The sequence below is a fragment of the Sinocyclocheilus rhinocerous genome, unplaced genomic scaffold (assembly GCF_001515625.1).
Source record: "Sinocyclocheilus rhinocerous isolate Xijiao unplaced genomic scaffold, SAMN03320098_v1.1 scaffold2053, whole genome shotgun sequence".
In the NCBI taxonomy this organism is placed as follows: Eukaryota; Metazoa; Chordata; class Actinopteri; order Cypriniformes; family Cyprinidae; genus Sinocyclocheilus; species Sinocyclocheilus rhinocerous.
In genome coordinates, this window is record NW_015666532.1 from 281,290 (window position 1) to 305,592 (window position 24,303).

General features: G+C 38.4%; 1 protein-coding gene across 1 annotated transcript in view; it reads left to right on the plus strand.

The window, feature by feature from the left end:
- The window catches only part of LOC107732509 (TRAF2 and NCK-interacting protein kinase-like), an 89,753-nt gene that overhangs the window by 1,329 nt on the left and 64,121 nt on the right, over positions 1-24,303 (plus strand). Inside the window, exon 2 of the mRNA XM_016543864.1 lies at positions 11,472-11,537. Coding sequence (XP_016399350.1) covers positions 11,472-11,537 — 66 coding nt within the window. The remainder of the gene's footprint in view (positions 1-11,471; positions 11,538-24,303) is intronic.

Sequence of the window (24,303 nt, forward strand, 5' to 3'; positions counted from 1 at the left end):
TATATACTTAATAAATATTTTAGTTGCACCATCTAGAACAGGGGTGTCAAACTCAATTCCTGGAGGGCTGAAGCCCTGCTGACTTTAGATTCAACCCTAATTAAAAAAAACCTGATCCAACTAATCAAGTCCTTCAGGCTTATTTGAAAACTACATGGTATGTGTGTTGGACCAGGGTTGGAACAAAACTCTGCAAGGCTCCGGCCCTCCAGGAATTTGTTTGTTCACCCCTATTTGACACCCCTATTGACACACATCAGTTCTTTTATTCCACTGTTCGTTCAATAGAAACAAATTTGAACTTGCTGTGTGCTGCTGCTGGATCTATCCGTGTCCAACTGGGAAACAGTGTGCCATATGCATGGCTTGATAAATGCTCAAATCCTTCTAATGCCACCAAATTACTCATAGCATGTTTTCCAGCGACTTTTGAGAGGATAAACTGGGTTACTTCCTAACAAGGCTCCGTTTTTATGCGTCGCTCCTCGGATTATAAAAACTGTGTCAGTCTGTCTAATTAGTGTGAGCGCATATGTGCGTTGTCCTGCAGCTCAACTGGTAGCGCATGATGCTGACACGACCTAGGTTATGGGTTTGGTTCCCAGGGAACATAAATTGGATAAATGCATCTGCTAAATGCATACATTTAAGTGTGAAAATATCTATACGTTTCGTGTGTCGAATGTGTGTGATAAGTGAATTAAACACAATATAACTGGATGGGCAGTTTAAGGATGCCCATATGGCGAGGCACAGTTTCACAGCAGCCATAAACCAATTACCCTGTGTGCTGTAGGATCTAATGGGCTAAAGGGATACACGTGAAGTGCTCTCCTTTCTCTGCTCGTGAGGCTAAGTAGCGCGTGGGATGGAAAGATTACTGCGGATAGCCCTTTGAGTGCTTTTGATTTGGCCATCTATTGTGTCTGGTGCATTAGCTTCACCTTCCCTGCCTCCTCACACATGGATCTGTTTGCACATACATGCTTCAACACTACAGATCACATGGCACCCCAGATGTCGCTCATATTTTGAATGGAATTTGGTTGTGTTAATCTCTTTCATACATGCCATGCTCTCTGCCCTTCACTGAAGCAAGGTGACATGTAGCTACTGACTGTTCTCATCATCCTTTGGAAGAAGTGAGTTTTAAAGGCCGCTCACGTCACTTTCTGACTGTTGATTTCAGTCGGCTGGGAAAATGCAGATTGTATTAAAAAAAACAAAGTTGATGCTTTGTCTGAATAAGCGCATCGGTTTGTACTTGAGTCAAAACAAACAGACATTTAGGTGCTGACATGACCTTATTTTTGCTGTCTGTCCAAAACCCTCACTAAATGTTTTTTTATAAAATGTCATATGTGCACCTGGGAATAAATCCTTTGCTTTTATCTTTGCTTACACTGCATTTAACCGTTTATTTAAATGCAGTGTGTTGAGTGTGCTTTCTCGCGCATGTTGAGTTTGAGCGAGAACTGAAATAGGTCACCCAGAAGCAGTGCGCTGACATGTGCAGTAGTGGGGAAACATTTCAGTGCAGCACTTGCTCAGATGGGCCATTCATAAACTCCCTCTCTGGCACAGAAGCGGAGGTCTGTGTCCCACATGCATGGGAGCCATGTTTGGCATCACCTGGTCAGCCTCACCTAGTCCTGAGGGACGACATCTGAAAATGAGCTTCTGTGCTCTGACCACAAACCTTGAAATGAGATCCATGCTCTTTCTGTTTGTTGCCTGGCCATTTTTAGCTCCAAACACAAGTAGCGAGGACCTTGGTTTGTCGAGGGGTCATGTACCGCACAGCGGCCGTGTTATTAGGCTTGGTTTTGATGTGGGTCGTCAGAATGACCTTTGTTCACCCATATTAATGAGGTAGTGTTTTTCTCGATGCAGACGAGGTTTATTTTACTCGTGGCTTTGACAGGCATGCGGTTTAGCTGTAGAAAGGGACCCTGTTCAGTGTTCAGTCAGGTGTAGCACGACTCAAGGTTAAGTTAATTTAATACAGGATATGGGCCAATGATGTGATGTTAATTTATTATTTTATTCAAAAATACATGTATAATGCCATTCATAATGCACATGCAATGGCTTGGTTTTGGGGCGGTAAAGTAAAAAGTTGATTACACCACAACACATTTTAAAAGTAATTAAATTGAAATTCAAAACCATTAAACCAACATAACACATAAAATACATTTTTTATAAACTTGCCATCTGTGTTGAGCTAGATTGTTTTCCTTTTCCTTATATTGTGGACACTCTTATGTCACAGACCCATTCATGATGAAACTGCATGAATGGAGCTGCGACGCTTGCTGAGTTTTTTTTTTATTTTTATTTTTTTTTAATGGCTTGGAGTTAAGGCCTTAAGATCCTGCTTTCATTCACACATCCTCTCAGTTTGAGTCTCTATGTGCTTTCTTTTCATTCAGCATTTCGGTGGGTTAAAGGAATAGTGCTGGGCCCGGCGCTGTGAGGGCCAGGTGGTGCACCGTCTGCTTCCCTCTCACCTGACTTCCGTACGCTCTGTTCTGCATGTGCAAAAGTGTAGGAGAGATGATGAGATCTTGCCTGCACTCCTCAAAGAGCAGCAGTGTCAAGACTCTGCGGGTGACAGCGTGGGGTCTGGTGTCCACCCTGGGTGTGCATGTGTGCTGTTTTGTGCGCCTCTTGTTTTGTGGGGGAATTATATTATTAGTCACTTGCTGTCACACCCTGGAGCTCCAGCTGCATTCCATTCAATGTCATTCTGCCCGAGGATGTCTTGTATAACCTTACTTTTCATATACACACTGCACCAAGAAAAGAAAATGCGTAGTTGCTGATTATGAGCTGAACTGCCAGTTCTAGCAAAGCCACATTGAGACACTTAAACTGAGGGCTGCAGAGAGCCATCTCTCAACCCTTTGCCTGGGATGCTAGTCCTGGTGTGGTTGATAGTGCTCGTGGATTTTTGTGTTTGCAGTTAGCCCGTGCCCTGCAGCATTAGCTGTCCTGAATCTCCCCTCCCATCCTACATCTCTCCGTCTCTCTGCCCTCCAGCAGACGTCCGCTGACCCATTTCCTGTCTGCATGCTGAAGCGCAAATGTGGACTTTCATTTAGTTTCATTTAGCTAGATGTATATCCTTTTAAAAATGTGTTTAATAAACTGCCACATCGGTTTAAAATGGCTTGTTTACACCTGGAATTAAGATCCATCTCAGGTGACCCGATCGCAAGAGACTGTTTGTTTCCATCTCAAACGCATCTCCTGTGACTGATTGTATTCTTATGTTTCTCTCTACATCATTCTGTTAAAACTTTTAAATATCAAATTTTATCACAAATTTAACGTTTCGGCTCCTTTTAACTGAATTTGATATGCTTTACGTGATCTGTGTGACACTGCATGTTGATATCAGAAATATTGAAGAAGTACACTTCACTAGTTGACTGTTAAGTGGTCTTTATCTTTTATAACACGCTTCCTTACATGGTTTAATATTTTAAGTAAATGCTAGCTGAGACTGTCATTGGAAAGAGTAAACTCTTATGAGTCCATTTTGAAAGAGTGTGACTGTCTTGTAAATGGATTACTGTCCTGTAATTAGCAAATGTTTGTAGATTAGTAACATGCACCGATTATTAATGAGTTTCTACAAGTCTGTAGAAATCTGAATTCAAAATGATGCAAATTTGTGTTATGCACAGTATCAAAACGAAATGTTACATTGAAAGTTGAATAATTAACTTGATCAGTTGTTTATCAGCTGGTCCGTACAACACACCTTTAAAATGATTTAAATACAGCATGTAAAAATAAAATAACTTTCAAAATCATTAATTTTTCACTATATGCTTTCCACTCACTGATCTTAGATTATAAGTATAACATTAGATACTAGAATAATCAAATAGATTTACCAAATGGATCTCTGTTTATTTTATAGATCAGTGAACACATCACACCTCCATGTATCATCCAGAATTCAGAGTTTCCCACTCATAAATACAACTTGGCTCTGTAACTTTTAATTATGACTCCAATTTCTGACTCCACTCGACGGGCACAAGATTAGCAAGGCCATGTAGGTGGGAAAAATAACATTATCCAGTTATATTTTATCCTAACATATTTCCATCCAATCAATTTCTGTTAGATAGGTCCTGCCCTATACTTATTTCCCACTGAATATGCTGTCCTCACTCACTAATATATCACATTATGAAGCGTAAATGTGTGCAGATACCACTAAGGTTTAAGTACACTTCACTAGTTGTGATCTTGGTTAAGTGATCTTACATGGATTTTATGTGAATAGTAACTGAGACTGTCACTGTGAAGCGTAACCTCTTATGAGTCACTTTTGAATGAGAGTGTGACTGTCTCTTGAGTCCTTTAATGTGCTGTCATTAGCAAATTAGCAAACTTTTGTGAAGTGTTTTGCATTGATAATTTCGTTCTTGGTTGCATTAGAAAGAAATCCTTCAGCAGTGCTCTTAATTCACTAATGTAAGAATGTTGATCTAGTCTGTCGGCTTGAGGCAGCACTCCAGACTTCCTCTGCTTGTGTTCATTGGGATTATAGGATGTTAGCACAAATAGATGCCTGCCTCCCTTGATTGGAAACAAGTTTTGGCCGCTGAGATGGGATGTCAGAGCCAAAGGTTTTTGTTATCGCTGTGGTATTGATCAGCGGTTCAGTGGACTTTGCTCTATCTGGGTGCCGTGTATTGATGTCGGAACCATCTTCTTCATTTGCCTTTTACATGACTCATTGGCTTGTGAGATGACTGAAAGATGGCTTGAACCTCCTACCCCTCCATAGACACATTGTTTTATGGTGCGTCAGATGTTTGGGAGCAAAAATGGGTTGAGAGACCTAAGGGCATGTTATGCATTCATCAGGTGCTCTATACAGAAATCATTAATTACTTGCATATTCGCATGCAAACACACTTGTTTTCAAAAATGACTCGCATTTTTCTCTGGGATCACAATTGTGTTGACAGTTTTGAGATTTATTACCTAGCTGCAAGAGAAAATATTTTGAGTGTTCACTGTAATTAAGTATGACCAAAATGTTATACAACAGCATTTGCGTAATAGCAAGTTTTTAAAGAGTTAATTCACCCAAAATGAAAATTGTCGTCATTTACTCACCCTCATATAGTTTCAAACTGATGAATGTTAATAGTTCGAAACCGAAAATATTATTATTTTTCGTTTAACCTAGATTTCTGTCCCTCCGTTAAAAGGCCATTGCACCAAAACTTTGACACTTCAGAAGTTCATAAATGCATTGTAATAGTAATGAATCCATATGAATTGAGTGGTTTAATCCTTGTCTTTAGAAGAGACACAATCACTTTATATGACAAACAGATTTAGTTTAGCCTTTTATTCACATATAAACAACTTTCTGCAGGGATAGAAATCTCTCAATTTTGAGAAAGTTTTGAAGATTTACATTTAGACATTTACATTTAGTCATTTAGCAGACACTTTTATCCAAAACGACTTACAAATAAGGACAATGGAAGCAATCAAAATCAACAAAAGAGCAATGATATACAAGTGCTATAACAAGTCTCAGTTAGCTTAACACAGTACACGTAGCAAGGGTTTTTAAAATAATATAATAAATAAAAAGAAAACCGACTGAATAGAAAAAGAATAGAGCAAGCTAGTGCAAAATTCAATGCCTTGAATTTTATGCGAGCAGCTATTGGTAGCCAGTGCAAATTGATAAACAGAGGTGTGACGTGCATTCTTTTTGGCTCATTAAAAATTAATCTTGCTGCCGCGTTCTGGATTAATTGTAAAGGTTTGATAGAACTGGCTGGAAGACCTGCCAAGAGAGCATTGCAATAGTCCAGCCTGGACAGAACAAGAGCTTGAACAAGGAGTTGTGAAGCATGTTCCGAAAGAAAGGGCCTGATCTTGTTGATGTTGAATAAAGCAAATCTGCAGGACCGGACAGTTCTAGCAGTGAAAGATGAACGAAAGTCTTATGGGTTGAGGAAATGATGACAGAATTTTGGGTGGACTAACCCTTTAATCGTTTTGCTCCATAAAATTTCAAATCGTCAAATGAAATGAACTTATTGATTTAAAAAGTTTAAAAATGTAAAATTAAAATTGTTTTTTGGGGTACATTTGTTAGGTACAAGTTTTTACTTGTGTTAACTCGTTTGGAGCACATCCTGCTCTATATTATAGCATATCGCATACTGATAGCCGTGGAAATATATCCAATACCATAACATGATAATTATTACAGTCCTTTATCACCTTTGCCACATCATTATTAATGAAAGAATATGGTCTGATGTATCTGTTTTGTCAAAAGTAGGTTTGAAAATGGACAGAAATGTCATGTTGTGAGTCTTTTGAGCACTCTTATGTATTTTTATGAAACCAAGGGTGTTCATATTGATTCTAAAACAGAATTGAAGAAAACCAATGTGACCTACCAATATAGCCTGATCCTGTGTCATTATATATAGCACATGAATGTAAGTGTGTTGTTATCACATTGTGCCTGAGCCTCAGCTTTTTCCTGTGGCATATCAAATATGGATGTATGCAGATAGATTTGTGTGTGTGTGGCAGAGGAAGTCAGGCATTATGAAATGTTTGGAGCAAACAGCATCTATTGTAATCCAGAGCCAGAGTCAAGCAGACTGATCATCCAGGAAATGAAGAGAGAAAGAGAGAGACCATGGACACCCCAAACACCTGCTCTGAATGTTTAAAATCAGCTACCTAACTCTACTTATGTATGATGGTTCAAAGTAATAGTTCACACAACAATGAATAATTTACTCACCCTCATGTTGTTCCAAACATTTGTGGAATGGAAAATTAGATATTCTGAAGAAGACTGTGTTGGCCACTCTTTTCCATGCAGTGGGAACTGGTGCTTTCAAGCTGGAAAAAATGTCCACCAAAAAAACGCTATATTCCAAATCTTAAGAAGCGATACAATGGACCATTTTCTTAGACTGTGAAGCGTTTCCACAGTTATTAACATCATAAATCTAGCAGTGTTTTTTTAAATAATGTACATTTGTAACTATTTTTTTTTAATTTAATGCAAAGGTAATATAAAACAATTTAATGCTGCTATGTGAGTGTTTTTAATACAGTGACAGCAGATTTGATATTTTTCTCTTTTCTGACCACCATAATCAATTTCTCTCTATATTTTTTTTTCTTCTTTTAGAAATTCACATAAACGCTATTGTGGATTTTTTTTTCTTTTGCTATTGGAGCAAATGGGAATGCAATAAAGAAAAAAAAAGTTTACCCAACTGTGACGACTTTCATTTTTGAAAACCCCGGAAATGTGTAAAGGGTCCATAGATTTGTCTTAGAAGCAGAATTTAATTATTAATTGAAAACCTGTGAACAAATCATTGAATCAGTGAGTCAACTCAGGAACTGAATTAGTTTGATTCATACAATTCACTCAGAATTTTGTGAACTGAGTTATTCTTTAAAACTGTCCAACTATGAATTACAAAGAATGATTAATTGATTTGATCATCACTATTTGCTTATAAGAACTAGGATAGATTTTTAATTATTAACAGGGTTTGGAACAACATGGGAGTGAGCAAACGATGACTGCTTTAATTTTGAGGCAACTATCCCTTTAATAATGTTGTGGCAGCTGTTCACCTTTTAAAAGTTGCAGAAGCGGCAGTTATGAAGGGGGAAAAGTATAAATTTGCTTAGGCTAATATTTAACTGTAGCAGTTGCTACTGGTTTTCCTTGAGTTGCATCAACTGTGTATGTTAGCTTCTGTTGTGCCTCTGCCTCTATAAATAAACACCTCTCAGGCTGTCTTTCCCTTCCACTCAGCCTAGTGCTGCCATGATAGTTTTCTGTCAGGCAGGACAGCCTGAGAGTGGGAACCATAACACGGTAATCTACTCATGTTTGCTTGAACAACAGAAACCTGAGTGATGTGCAAGGTTGTTAACTCCTCTCTGCCCATCATGCTCTCACTGACAGTTTGCACGCTGACCCTCATTTTCAGATGAACCAAGACAGGAAGTTATGCAGAGAGAATGTGCATCCTTCCTCTCTGAGAAGCGAGAAGGAGAAATAAAGTGTGAAACACATTTCCATAGACACAGTGACTGACATGTCTGCTGATGCAGCCGGAGAAAAGGGCCGTCCTGCCAGTCTTGTCAGACAAAGCACAGACCCAGCATGAGATGACTGGGGTGAAGGAGAGGGGGAAAACAGCCATGAGACCTCTGTGAAGAGAAGAAGGGCTGAATAAGGGAAACAGTCAAGACACCAGATGTGGAATGAAACGATAAAATACAATAGATTCATGAAATGTGTTTAGCAATCGCCTGGATCAATTTTTGTATACAAAATATACCCCATTCAAAAGTAGTAAGATTTTTTTATATATTTTTTGAAAGAAGACTCATGCTAAACAAGGCTGCCTTTATTTGATCAAATATATATTAAATCCAGTATTATTGTGAAATATTACAAGTTTTTTTTTAAATTGTTTTAAAATGCTATTTATTTTTGTGATGGAAAAAACTGAATTCAGCGTCCATTATTCTAGTATTCAGTGTCACATGGTCCTTCAGAAATCATTTTGATATGCTGATTTGATCCTCCAGAAACATTTCTGATAATTATCCATTTCGAAAACAAATATTTTTGTGGAAACGGTGATAATTTTTTCAGGATTCTTTGATTAGAAAGTTCAAAATAACAGCATTTTTATTTAAATAGACAGTGCTAAAGAATAGGATTGCGATAAATGCACATTGTACATGTTCATAAGTCCATTTTTACATTTAGATTATCTTTGCTCACTTAATTTTTAAATAACACTGTAAATGTAATCTTTAGCAAATCTCAAAATTAATATTCATTTTTATGCTGTACATTAAAATGCCCAAAATGTAACCTTTTTAAACATTTAAAAAGATTCATGATCATTTAAAACGTTTGAATTTAGTGTACAGTGGATTGCTGAGTTTCGACTTTAAAGGTTAAATCTCGTCGGTCATGGCGATTTGTCATCTAGATTAAAAAAAAAAAGTCATGTGGGGGTTTGAGAGCTTGAAGCGGGTTAGCGCTCACCCCTGCTTGGTTCTACTCATCCTCAGCGGTCAGTGTCATGTGATCACAGCTGACTTCCCCCACACCTTTGATGAGGTTCGATTTAGGATTAAGATTTGCTTTAAAGCTTCTGCTACAAATGGCCCTATGAACCCATTGGACAGACAGACATCTTTCAGCATCGACAATGACGGTTGTTGAAGCGATTTCAACTAAGCTCTCACCTTGAGTTTGGGAACGACCATAAACCCGATTGTTTTCCTCTCATGTTATTGGAACAATCAGCAGCCACTCAGAGAATCAAGAGTAAAAGCTTGAACAGCTAATATTCTTTATAGACACTGAAATGTTAAAAATGTGATGTCAGCATTTCCTGTTAGCATTTTGAGCACTGTTGAGCGGATTCTTAAACAGCTCTTCAACAGGTGTTTGAGAATCCACACAACAGCGCTCAAAATGCTAGCGGGAAATGCTGGCATCGTCACATTTTTAAAATTTCAGTACCGACTAGTACCGACATCGGTACTTTTGACAACACTAGTGGTTCTGTAGAATTGCTTTCTTTATAGCATTCCTAATAATTAGAAGGTACATGTCTATTGATGTGGCTTTAGGTGTTGCCAAAACAGAAAATGCAGACTAGTAACCTGCTGATTGTTGGAGATTTGAGTTCTCTGTGCATTGTGTAATATCTGAGCCCTATTTTTCTCACATCTCGTACTGATGTGTCATGACACTGGTTTCCCAGCAGCCTTACAGCTTTGGCTAACAGACAAGCCACATTTCCAATCAATTCAACATTTAGTTTCACAAGTAGTGTTGTGTGGACTGTCTACGGTTGGCAGCTTGTGTGAACAACACTGCAGCTTGCATTTTTGTTTTTTGCCAGTCAGCATAAGGACAAGATATTACTCATCCCTAGAGAGCCAAACCATGTATTTGTCCTTGGCTCTTTAGGTGATACATTGTGTAAAATATAAGCTACATTACAATTCACAAGGTTTCTATGCATTGTGCAGTGCTTCCAGGGGATATCTGTAGAAAGTCACTTAACAAAATGACAAAATGTGTTCATTTGGAGAGCCTTGCAAGTATATAATATATTATATTTTTTCATTATTATAGACCATCATACTTGAATTCCCAAATTGTTGCAATATTTAAGATTATAAATTTAGCAAATAACTTTCCCCCCATTTATTTGTCTTCTGAGCTGTTATGTAACCAAAAACAGTTTAGTATGACGTAACTTGGTATAGTACTTTTTTGATGTTTATTCTGAAAATATGATGGCTGAATAATATCCTGTGTAGTCAATTTAGCGGCACACTATTGGGCAATTGGAAAATACCTATAATTTAGGATTAGCTATAACTGTGAGTGTTGGATTTACCCTTTGCAGCCTAACTATTAAGAGCAGTGCATGTGCAATCATGGAAATGAGTCACATTTGTGTGGATCTCCACTCAATGTAATGGTTGATTCTTGTCTGAGTTTGGAATCTCACTGTCTGTCAGGTTCTCAGTGGAGTGCAAACAACAGAAAACAGCCATACACATACGCACAATGCTGGTTTTGTCCTTTGAGCAATGTCATCTTTCACTGATCTTTCAAAGATATCACTCCCTTATCGCCATTTTATCGCAACAGCTTCCTGTTGGACAGAGAGTGGGGATTGTGAGCAGGATTTTGATGTTTAAGGTCACAAACTCAACCAGTTGGTGTTTGGGTGAAGCCAGATTAAATGGCACATGAAATGGCCTGTCCTTTCTCCCTGCCTCGACTCTTTTATTTAGAGTTTCTTTGTTTAGGTGTTAGATGGAGTGTTGGATTTAAATCTCACACTTGGTTGGGTGCTGGCCATGAGAGATTGTACACAGCAACAGTTGTGTGAAGGAGGACACCAGGGTTTTTTTTGTTTGTGTGAGCTGAGAAGCAATTAGCTTGCTGCTGGAAACACTGTGCTGTTTATTAAAGCCAACATGGAATCACGGTTTCTTTCCTCTATACATGTGCCTGTTGTTTTTGTGAATGATTTGTTGGTGCACATTATTCAAACAAACAAACAAAAAAGGACATCAACAACTCTCCTTTCTGGCTGATGTCATCCAGCCCTCATTTTTAACTCCTCCTCTACAACCACTTTTTATATGAAGCCCATGGCCCCCTATCTGCAATTAATTCCCGATGGATAAAATCAAGTGCCTCCCTCTTTTTCAGTGTAGAATGATACACCACAATATGCAAGTAAAATGAGTTTAAGAAAATTGGAGAGTCTGAAAACATCAGAAACATCACAAATACTTAAATTATGCTACCGGAGTGTTATGGTTTTTCTCTGTATGTTGGTACTTTTGCTGACCATAAACTTTGCTCTCTTTAGGACCCTGCAGGAATATTTGAGCTGGTGGAGCTGGTGGGCAATGGCACGTATGGTCAGGTGTACAAGGTAAGAAACTTTCATTGTATTCTTTTTGAAATGATTGCTTTTCCATGACATTTTTCTCCACAGCTACTTTTTGAGCCATGAAAACCAAAAGCAAAAGGACTTGTTGGGATGTGATGCTTGTCTGAATGTCTGTCCGGGGTTCAACCAAAACATTTTTTTTTCCATCTAATAATCTACATTTATTTCCAAAGCAGTGTGACTGGCTGCCGGACGCAACAATGACATTTAGGAAGACTAAGAATATAGTGCGCAAGTCATATGGACTACTGTTATGATACTTGTATTGTGCTTTTTTTTTTTAATACTGTGGAGCTTGACAGCAGGGCCGTCCCAAGCATTGAGATGGGTCTAGAATACAGATCCCCAACTGGTCCCCAAATCAGCCCCCATGGGCGGCCTTGCTTGACAGACATGGCCACCATTGACTTTCATTAAATGGAAGAGAGCAGCATCAACATTCTTCTTAACATCTCCTTTTTTGTTCTATGAGGGAAAGTCAGTTCTACATGGTGAGGTTGATTTTTGGGTGAACTCTCCCTGTATACCTGAACTGAGCCGGGCATCTTCTGATTAGAGTATTAAACTGTTCAGTCAGATAAGGTCCTTGCACAGCCCACCAGAACAGCATGCGGCCACAAAGCTGCACCCTGCTGTGGAACCAGGACATATGCTTGGGAGGAGTAGATGAGAACGATGAGAGAGGTGGCCATGAGATAGAGAGGGAAGCAGTGGAGGGAGAGATATGAGAGCTGGCTCTGTGCCGGAGTTAGCAAATAGAGCCTAAAAAAAGTTCTTTAGTGGGTGGAATGTGATAAGAGAGTGTCTGATGTACATGCGTCTCTCTTTGCCTTGAAGCTGTAGACAGAGACACACACGTTTCAGATTTGTGGTGCGAGACGATCTGTGCTCAGACAGAGAGGTGAATCTCTTCCGCTTGGCTTCTTTCTGTTCTCTTAGTGGGGTTCTGCTCTGTCATTCCAGTTTGCCCTTCACGTCTCAGACATACAGAGCAGGTCTGAGTGCACAGGTGTATATGGAGGAACTCGGGTTGGTGTACCTTAAGCACAGCTCATCCACTTCAGCTGCACCTGACTGCCCCATCATTCCGTATGGTTACAATCCCTGTATTATTTACACGAAGTTACGTTTCTTGCAGATGAGAAGGAATCAAACGCTGTGCTTGACGACATTAATATCCTTTACTTTGGATCGGTATGGCATGGGGGATTATTTCACCCCGGCTGTTAAAACGTGACAGACGAGGCCTAGCGGAAGTGAAGGTCATTCAGTTATGTTTGTGGAAGTAACTGCAAAATGTCATCAGGCCATGTAGTCAGGGTTTGGAAGTAAGAATGGCATGATGGTTCGGGGCAAGTATGAGAGGGATTCTGGCCTGTTTATGAAACCATCACTTACCCAATTAGGCCGGTGCAGCATTTATGCTGTTGATTCAGCTTGCATTAGCGCAGAGTTGCTCTTGAGCAGGGGTGTCCAATTCTGCTTCTGGATGGCCAACATCCTGCAGAGTTTAGCTCCAGCACACCTGCCCGTAATAATTCTAAAAACTTTCATTAGCATGTTCATATGAGTTTCATTACAGCTAGAGCTATACTCTGTAAAAGATGGTGGCCCTCCAAGAGCAGAATCGGACACCCCTGAGCGAACAAAAGAACTAAGTGAGTAAACAAACAAACAGGGGGTCAAGCAAAGTCTGTTTAAAAGCATGTGTTCAATTTTATTTCATTTTGAGCACCAAGTTATTTGTTGGAAGTGTGACTTTGTAAAGCAGGGATAGCCAACCCAGCTCCTAGAGTGCTACTATCCTGTAGAGTTTAATCAAACTCAACTGAACCAGGTGTGTTTGAGCAGGGTTGGAACTGATGTCTGCAGGAGGGTAGTCCATCAAGACCTGGGTTGGCTAACCCTGCCCCAAAGAAATCTTAAAGTTTAATGTATGTTGAGATCAGGGGTATAGCCAACCCTGTTCCTGGTGGGCAAACATCCTGGAGAATTTAGCTCCAGCTCTAAGCAAACACACCTGAACCTGTTAATCAAGGTGTTCAAGATTACTTGAATCACAGATAGGCGTGTTGGAACTGAAGGAGAAGGAGCAGAGTTGGATACCCCTAGTTCTGAAACTTAATTTTAGTGGCTAAAAACTATCAGATTTCTTCATTTTAGCCTCATGGCCATTGAAATTGTCTGTGGGCTCCAAAAACTAGTTTTTAGCTTGTGTCGTCCCGTTGTTTTGAGATTGTGTGCTTTGTAAGATAGTGAAGGATGGTCGTTTCAGCTGTCCTGGCAGCCAGTCGATGTTAGATCTGCCTGGTGAGACATTTCAAACCACCAGTGAGCACCTTTCCTCATCCCATTCATAATGTAGCAGTAGCCCCTCCAGTTCCTGGAAAGACAGGTCTTTTGCATTTCCTACACTGAAGCTGGGCCTTGGGTGTGGGTCACTAATTCCATTCTGTCATATTCAGTACATAATGAAACCATTTCTCTTTTCCCTTTCGATATCTGTCAGTTCTTTATCTGAGACTAGCAAATATGATGGTTGCTCATGTGTTTAGTCACACAGGAACTGATATGGCTGAACTGCATGCTGCTTAGAGTGGGATAGGTTTACTAGTTACTGTATTTTTAATTTTTAGATTTTTTACATCTTCCAGACCCTTCTGTTCGTAGCTAATGTTATGCCTCCATTTGCCACAGGACCCTTGAAGGAGAATTTGAGAAGGTTTAGTTGTTCTTGTGGTGTTTTTTTTCCATCAAGAATATTTTCAGCTCTGCTTATGACAGCACTTCTTTTGTTGCAGGAGTAGTAGCACGTTTTCTTCATTCAGCCCTATTGAATAAAAAGAGGCAGGATGTGGGCACTCCTGAAAGTACATCAGTAACTGCAGGGGCTCATCTGAGAGCAGAGTCCTGGTGCTCTCAGGTTATTTTGGATGACATTGACCTATTTTTGGCTCTGCTTCTGTATAAAAATATCTCTGTCTAAATGTCTCCTTGTACATTAGAGACACCTTGTCTGAGCAGAGACACCTGCTCTAAAGACCTGTGTGGAAAAGCTCTCAACTCATCCCTCCCAGACTCTTTTTGTTTCTTTTCTTTATTTCTGTCTTTTTATGTTGCAATATGCGAAAGTCAGGTTAACGCTTGTGTTAAATGTGTTTGTTGTTTTTGTCTGATATCTGTAAATCTTATGCAGAGGAACTTCAAGATAGTGCAGCCTATGAATTCCAACCCGTACTGTTCCAGCGATTAATTTGATGAGCTTCCAGTATGATTTGGATCTTGTTGACCGTCTCATGTCATTTTCTCATATCATGTTTGTGAGCAGTCTAGATAAAATTCCAGCATTATTTTTTTTATATTTTTTTTATTGGGCCATTATGCAGTTTTAAAATGCCCCTTAGCCCATACATATACAGTAAGAGCCTTAGAAACAGGTCAGAATAATGCCTGTTGAAGTTGTAATAGGTTTAAATAAGCCACGTCACGTCACATTGACTCATAGGATGAAATCATTTCAGAGCTCAATGGCACCGCTCATGCAGGCGTGGGTGGAGCGACATTACCAGGACTGAACACTTTTGCTCTGTTGGTGTGTTATGCGCTGTTATGGCTGATTTAAAGTTGAGAGAGCAGTTGAACTGTGTTGTTGTTACTAATGGTGACTCAGCTCAGATTCTTACTGAGCTTGTATGCCTCGGTTGGTTTCGGGTCTGTAGGGTGACTCCTGCTGTAAATGTGACTGGGAGACACTGGTCCTGATTCCACACTGCTGACTGCATGCTAAATTATGTTGTACCCTTTGTTGAATAATTGGATCTGTTTATCCAAACACAGAAACCAACGTATTCTCTTTGTACAGTCGGTTTCAGCTAGAGAGATTTCACAGTTTTCAATAGCTATTTGCATACTAAAACAATATTTATTTAAAAAGTTAAATATTAGCATTAATATGTTAAAGATATGTAACGAGTAAAATTATATTTCCTAAGTAATCAGTGCTTTTAAAAATTCATTGAAATTATTCATAACAGGTAATAGTCAGCAATAGAGGAAAAATACAGTAAGTTCAAAAAAAATTGTTGTTAATATATCTAACAGCAGTATCAAGTATTCAAGTGGACATTCAGAACTTGAAAAAATACAAACATAATCAGACATAGTATAAAACTATTTAGATTATAGATCTAGTTTTTATTGATGAGTGTTAGATTTGATACATTACTACTAGGGCTGTTGCAATTGTTTAATATAATCATGATTATAGTACCAGGAGTACCAAGATTATGATATGTGTTTAACAAGGAAATTCAGCAAATATACAAATGGAATAAAACTAGCATTTTTGCATGTCTTTGTAAATATTTTACTATTTAAAATTGTATTATTCAGTCAACCCCCTGTAACATTTGTTTCCTTACAAGTCTTCCTCCTATAATTTATTGTGTGAATCCAATTTCAACATGATTAAATTACTTCTTAAGGTGTTTTGTTGTAGGCTTACACTGATTGTGAAAATTAAATCATTTTTTTACAATTATTTGTTTGACAATTTCATGACCGTAATCTTAAGCAATACTAATTGAATGCTTTCAGAGTTTGACTGTGAATCAGGCTTGTAATTGGCAGTTAACTCAACAGTTTTTGTTTTTTTCTCCTAGTATAGGCTACTTTGCGTTCAGCAGCCTAGTTAAAAGGAATTAAAAATCTGTTGACAGGTGTACCCTTGGAAGTCGCCCACAGGTCACTTGATCTCGCCATGCTCTATTAACATCTGTGTACAGTTTGTCAGCCAATGAATAGGTGTCTGCCAAAGCTTGTTTTCACTATGGTACAGGTTTCAATCAGATCAGCATGGTCTCATCTTACACTCACCCTCATATTGCACAAGCAGTCATATGATTTTGTAAGACTAGAAGTGATATTTTGACTAGACACTGTTAATTTATCTAAAACCAGCACTGCTTTTGTTGATGAAGCAAACATTCACATGGTGCATTTCGAAATAAGTTATCTCCAAGTGTGTCTGTTTGTTTTTGCATGTTTTTAAACTTTCCAAACTTTATAATGATGCTCCACTACATCAGTTTCTAGTCATAATGCCCTAGGTTGCCTTCTCATTTTGATTGCCATATGAGAGATTCATGCCATGTTCATTAATCTTCATAAATCAATCATGACAAGATTAAATATCCGGTCATTTGCTTCCTTTTCTTCATCATATTTTAAAAGTTTAACATGCATCAAATGGTGGGGTGTGGTTTGTCATGCCTTTACTTGTCCCTGGCAGAAACCAACTCTTGAAACAAAACAAGTCTCCTTGCCAAACCACCAACCAGATGGTCCACTGGAGACTTTTCAGTCACCCAAAGAATGGCATTTGTGCTAAGAGGTGTATTAAGGAAAAGCAAGTAGGTGTTTTTCCCGTCACGTTTTTGACCAGGACCGTGCCCATGAAGGAAAATGTGTTCTGCAGTGCCATAATAATGGTTGCACATACTTGTATGATTAAGCATGGAGCACAGGTACGGGAAATGCCACCAACTCCCCTTCCATCATTTGATTTCCTTGTACACGACCGATCAAAAGTTTGAAAACATTTGACTGAGTAGTTGACTTTAAACACTTTAGTGAGGTTCACATGTCCTGTGGTGTGTACTTGCTATATTCAGTCTAAAGCTATTTAAACAACACTTTGTTAATTGTTTTGTAATTGAAAGGTATGCAGCTTTTATGAGTCCATATCAATTGTTTATGTTGAAAAAAAATGTTTAAAACAACATTATGCATCAAAACCCAATTAGCCTACGTTTCTCATGATGATTTTGATCTGAAGGATTGTGCTTAAATGCTTATTAATTTAGTGGATAAATATGATTGTTTTGAAAAGAAATTTGTTGTTTATATGCATTTAAAATAACTTATTTAATAGTTTTTGTAAAAAGTGGAAATTATTATATAATAAAGTATGAATAGATATGAGCTTTTGACTGGTGGTGTATGTAAAAGATTTGAAAGACTAACATTTAAAAGGCCTGACCTTTTGATTTTTCTAAAATTTGTCTGAAAGCACTTCTAGTTGTTTATTTTTTCCTCTCTTTCACTTTGTCTAGAAAGATGTTTCACCATTAGACCACACAGGCTCATTGTATTTATATCATCATGGGGGATACAATTTGCAGTTAGACTTATTAGCTCCGGCCTACAACCATCAATCTTACACTACAAAAAAAAAAAAAAAACGCATTTAATCTCGTTCTCATTCTGTCCTCCTCTCTGTAAGTTAATTCCCTTTATTCCACAACTCTCAGAAGCAGAGCATCTGTCATTGTAATACATATTCCTCTTTTTCTTTCTCTGACTTCGTTCTACTACTTTTATATATAGCGATGTAGAATCGCTAAAAGTTCCAAAGATAGAAAAGATTGTTAAATCTGAATAATTTAAAGCTCTTCCTCAGAGCCTGTTGAATATTTCATGGGGCTTTTCAGTGCTGAGGTTCTGCTCTAACACACATATTTGCTTGTGTATGTTGCCTGTTGCTGAAATTCAGCTAGTGGGAATGATGAGCTCATGCGGAGATGCCTTGTTAATTACAATTCTTACTCTTTACATAATTCATGCCACGATAACATGGAGAGGCGGTGGCGAACGTCGAAGACATGGAGGAACCAAAGGGGAGGTGGAGGAAGAATGTTGCTGCTTGTGTTTGCTTGTGTCTAACCAGAGTTTGTTGGAGGCAGCTCTCTGGGGGGCCCAAGGCAAATGAGGCATCCGTGGTGTTCGAGGCAGGCCTGTGATGAGGGGTGATTAAGCTGTTGCCCCACTGCTACAGTAATTAAAGCAGTTCGCTATCTCTGTTGTGCTCTGCTATTTGCCCATTCATGGAAATGCATGACTAGAAGCGGAAGAAGTAGTTTTAAACAGCCTGAACTCCTCTACCCCTCACCAACAGGTCCATAAATGACAGATGGCGTGCATCCTGGCATTTGTCCGCAATGCTCCAAGCGCTCGGGCATGAGGCAGTGCTTCTTGTTGGCTTGTGAATTCCCTTCTCTGACTATTATGGAAAAACATTTCCTATTAAGATGAAAATAGCTTGTATTTCCTTATTGGTGCCTATAAGTCATGAGTGGTATTTTAATTGACAGTAATGGTGAACTAATGTATTGTTGTCCAGGAATTAGACCGCGGCCTTATGGAATAAAGAATGCATGTATTCATCTTCCTTATGGCAGTATGTACCACCTGCTCCCTCAGCATGCTTTATTATCATTTAAAAAGCAAGATCGCATATCACCCTGAAGATTAGGGGCAGATTAAAAATGAATATGTAATCATTTTATCCATATCTTCAGCTGCTGATTTGGAAGAGTGGATTGAGGAGAAAACGAAAAGATAATATTTATCTTTATAAATGTTAGAACATTTGCAAGTTTTATATATTTTTATTTAATTAGAGCCTTTTTTTTTTGCATAAAACAATTTTCAATTATTGAAGGAACAATGAATTTCAATAAATGTTAAACTTGAACCAATATGTATATTGACACTAAATGTGACCCAAAGGCTAAATATACTGTATATTCTAATTTGTTAAGCTGTTATGTACCATTTATATAATAGAGTAAAAATATACTATTGTCACAACAGCCTCAATTAACTAAATATTTTCAATAAAAGATCTTGCAGGTACTCATTGTGAATCAGTTTTTAAAATCGATTTGTTTACATGAATCATTCAAATGATTCACTAGAATGAGCTGAATCCTAAAACTTCAACAGTGTGACACAAAACTTTGGCATGTTGTTATTTTAGTATCATTTATATGCTATTATAGTATTTATTATTATTTAGAATTGGCTTTTCCCCCCTATATCAGTTTTCATTTTAATTTGTTTTTTATTTCTATTTAGCTTTTTATTTCAGATTTAGTAATTTACTTACTTATTTCAGTTAACTGCCAAAGCAACATTTCATTTTTTTTTTTCATGTAAAATTTATATTTCGTTTTAGTCCAGCTTAATTTCGAATAGCAAAACATTTTTTTCATAGTTTTAGTTAACAGTAACAATACTTTTTAATGTGTAACATTGCTACTGGTTGGGAAAAGAAGCCTTTTACTAGAAAAAGTACAGTTAGAATTTTGAGAATGTTAGTTTTTTTTGGTTACTCCAGTGTGACAGAATTCCTGCTCTTCATGACATGACCCTTTTACTTTTCAAACCAAAGCCGAGGAGGCTAATCAAATATTTAGGAGATTGTTTGGTGGTGTGTGTGAAAAGCTAGAGAACGGATAAGGACAAGGCCAGACTTTCCCAGTCAGAGGAGGCGAAGCATTTCCCTTCTTGGTGACTGCAATGAGCGTGCATCACGTGGGTTTGTTGTGTTTTAAAATGTCACATGAAGTTTGTAGTTGCTCAGGTAGTTGGTATGGCACCAGTCCAGCACAGTGCTTCCCCTGCGTACACCATGTTAAGAGCAGTTTATGAAGAGATGTGTCTGCCAGTGATTCTTCATGTTGTTTGTCTCAGCCTTTCCAGAAGACAGAGAAACATGCTTTGCTAACTTGTTTTGAAGGAAAGCTTTAAATGGTTTATTTAAGTAAAAAGGTTAGATTTTTGCTTTGTTTCGTCTTTTCTTTCTCATTCCTGTCTATACATTTTACACATTCTCCAGTTCTCTTAATCTCATGCAGTGTAATAGTTAATTTACAAAGCAAAGCCACAGGCCAGACCAGAAGCAGCTGACTGTTACGGTTTATTTAAGTAAAAAGGTTAGATTTTTGGTTTGTTTTGTATTGTTTTGCTTTGTTTCGTCTTTTCTTTCTCATTCCTGTCCATACATTTTACACATTCTCCAGTTCTCTTAATCTCATGCAGTGTAATAGTTAATTTACAAAGCAAAGCCACAGGCCAGACCAGAAGCAGCTGACTGTTACCACTTCCACCTTGAGGAACAGTCTGGTGAAAGTCTGAGATTCTCAATGAGTGTCTCAGCTCTGTTTTGTCTTTATGGATGCAGTGGATCACTTTATATGCTGACTTTGCTATTTCCTTTTAAAGATTTCAAAATTACTCATAAAATATGGCAGAAGGCCGTTTGCTGACTTTGATTTTTGCTTTTGCAGCTCAAAGGCAGAACCTTGATACTTCATGTGATTTACTAAACTATGCTTTGCACCCATGACTGTGCACTTAAAAGCCCTGTATGCATCACAAAGACATGGGGACTTCCTGTCTCTTCAGTGCAGTGCTGGATCTGAACTGGAGATCTGTGCTCTTATTAAGAGTTGCTGGATTGTGACTGGAGTCTGCGCTTCGGTGAAGAGTGAAGACAGGCGTCTGGACTGTTATTCTCCAAGCCGCAGTCTTTCAACTTGAAAGACACAGACGTGTCTGTGAGACTTGGTTTTTCCAGTAGTGATGATTTCATTATTGTCAAATTCTCATGAACCAGATGCTCAGGCTCTCATTTGCAGGAACTGCAAATCATATGCTGCTGACTGATCATTAAACAGAAAACCCACCAAATTTGCATGTCAGCGGAAAAGTCACCCACGTCAATACCGTTTTCCCTCATTACAGAAGTGCTCAAAACGCCATTAGATATAACAATATTATGGTTATAGTATGTAATTCTGAACATACTCAGCCAGTTATGAAGTAAAAAAAATAAATAACCCTAACTATTCTCGGATGTAGTTTCTGTGGCTGGACTTGATGTTTCTATTAAGATTGTAAGAACAATCCTGAGAAAAAAATATGTAACGGAAACACAGACTTCGTAGCAATCGATATGCTTTCCCGGCGTAATCTCATTACGCATTAGTGCGTTTGTTTGAGTGCATGTGTTTGCGTGTACCGTTCCGTTGAAAACAAGCTAAGCATAATGGCGTGAGGCGTGTTGTGACCAGGGAAGAACACTGAACGTTATTGGCCATCAGAGCTTCTGTATTCGTTCTGCGTAGAAGGGTTCAAGACTTCAAAGTGAAGTTTCCTTCTCTTTTTTTCCCTCGAGGCCAGATGGGAGGTGTGCAATACTGGATCGCAGGAAACCTCACGCTGCTTTCTCACATGGCAAATCAGAGTAACATCCTTCTCTCTGACTTCCTGGCATCACTGTCTTTCACAGACACTATGGTGACTTTAATAAATTGCCATTTTAAGCATCAGACCATGCGCTCTTCATCATAACGCTAATCCAGGTCAAATGGATTTACATTAAAAATGCATCAGGACTGACTCTCGCCTTCGTTACACTCATTAAGATCATAACTTATCAGCACTTCGTCCTTGTAGGTCGAACAACCAGAATGCTGTTGTGAATGTTAGGCCTTCAGCCAGAGTATAAAAGGTTGTTTTGTACTGACCTTGATTAGATTAGATTTTTCTCTCTAGATTCTACACTTAACCATAATAACCACAAATATGATCCCGGTTCTGTGTGAAAGACACTAGGCGCTTCTTTTCTGGCCAAGGTCGGGTCAGGCTGGCGACTGTAAGTCATGAAAACATCCAAGGCCTCAGTGTTTTTTTTAATTTTTTTTTTAGTTAAATTTTTTTTTAGAATGCTGTATCGTGCAAGACGCTTCAAGAGATGCAAGCACAACAGCCAAACACATCTGTTTAGTGCATGTTTACATGGAAAAACAATGGAAAATAACAGCGGAATGAATAAATGTGTTCTGTGTGAAGAATTTGGAAAAAGATGAGGGTGAGTCAATAATAAACTCAACTATTACTGTAAATGAATTAGCTCGGAGCCTTTTTTTGTGAATCGGACTACAGCGTCGCCGTGTGTTCATCTTTGCGTGCAACTAGCAAACATGGCACAATAGAAAGATGTGTTCTCTGTTTATTGTTTTCTTATTCTTTCACGGTATTCAGTCTTTTTATCTCATCGCATTCAATTCAGACTTGAAGCTCACAAATTGAATTTCTTCAGTAGCGGGAGAGGAAACACTGCTTCTCTTCTTCCTATCCCTTCTCTCCTCTTCTTTCTCCTTCAGTCGTCCTCTCTTTCCTAGGGCAGAGTGTCTCGGCTATGTAAATGTGTTCCATCATTCCGGTGACCTCCCAGGACTGCCAGAGCATGTCATTGCTTTTCTCAGCCTGCCTCTCGCTCTCTCCCTCATCTGTCCGATCAGGCCACCTCTCCCCACCTCCCTCTCCTCTCACCTACAGACATCATGTTGGTTGTTTGACAGGCCTCCTGGCAGGGTATTGCACAGGAACCTCAGCTGCAGCCTGTCTTCCTCAAAGGCTTCTGACATGAGGTCCAGACACAGGAGCGCATAACTAAACAGTCACGCAGAGAAACAACAAAAGCTTTCCCTCTGTAAGCGGAATTCATTACATGCCAAGAAAGGATCTCCCTGCCATGCCGTTTTTGGTAGTGCGGTCATGTCTAGTGTCTGTAAGGTTGGGAATAATGGAGAATTCCATGATGAGGTCAGATCTGTCACTTTAGGGATTTCCCATTCACCCGCTCCCTGTGTTTTTAAAAAACAGTCCCTGTGTTAGTGACGTGAACACCTGCATGGAATCTGCATCCTGATTTCCACAGAATTGAAATACCCGCTCAGTTTCTTGTCTATTAAATACTGTCATTAAGCTCATTTCATCTGTCATTTATTTAACTCATTATCTACATCCACTTAACATATTTTTCTCAAATGTCAGTGCTGAGAATGTGTATAAAGTCAGCAGATTATGTCTGGTACTGACCCTGCTGATATAGAGTACTGAAGGCGTTCAGCTCCCAGCAGCCCTTGAGTTTCTTCGGGATTAGTTAGGCTCTATGCTGCCCTCTGACCAGAAAAGAGGATTGAATTATGCTGTAAATAGAAGCTAGCCACAATATGGTAGTGTGTGTTTCATGTTTGCCATGTTGCTCTATGCCATAGAAAGACAGTAAAGCCATTAAAGCTGTTAAATGTAGAAGAGGAAATTATAGAACGGATAGTTCTGGTTATATTAAAATATAACAGATATTAATATATCAGTCTTGTATCACCATATCAGTTATTGGTGGATATTTATTTATTTATAGTTTATCTGAATGAATTGATAATGTTGATATTGAATATTATTAACAGTTAAAGTTCATTGTTCTTGCTCATTTCTACAATTTTTACATGTACTTTGCTGTCATTTAACACTTGCTTTAATCCTTAAAAACACTAGAAATGTAATGACATTGTTAATCTTTAGCAAGCTTTATTTTATTTTAATATTTTATTTTTTTCAATTCTTTTCTTTTCTTTGGACTCGCTGTGAGAAGTACTGGAAGCGGAGTGATACAAACAGTGAAAGGGCGTTCCTGTGGCGATACCAGTACAATATCTCACTGTTCTCAACCAATCAGATTTGAGAACCAAAACGAACTGTTGTATAAGTATTAATGTGCCAGGTTATTGAGGGCTTTATAGACAAATAGTACGATTTTAAAATCAATCCTATACTGACAGGGAGCCCGTGTAGGGTTATAAATAATTAATAATTTTACTATTGGCCGTTTATTGGTTAACAGCCATAACATGAAAATAATTATTGACTATATATATATATATATATATATATATATATATATATATACACGAGGCCGTAGGCAATCATATATATGCTATATATAATAATCTCTTAAAACTACATTCAGTGACACAAAAACAGTATTATTTTTAAATTTTAGTGGATTTGGGTGTCCGCCAGGACTTGCTGTGAGAAGTACTGGAAGCGGAGGGAG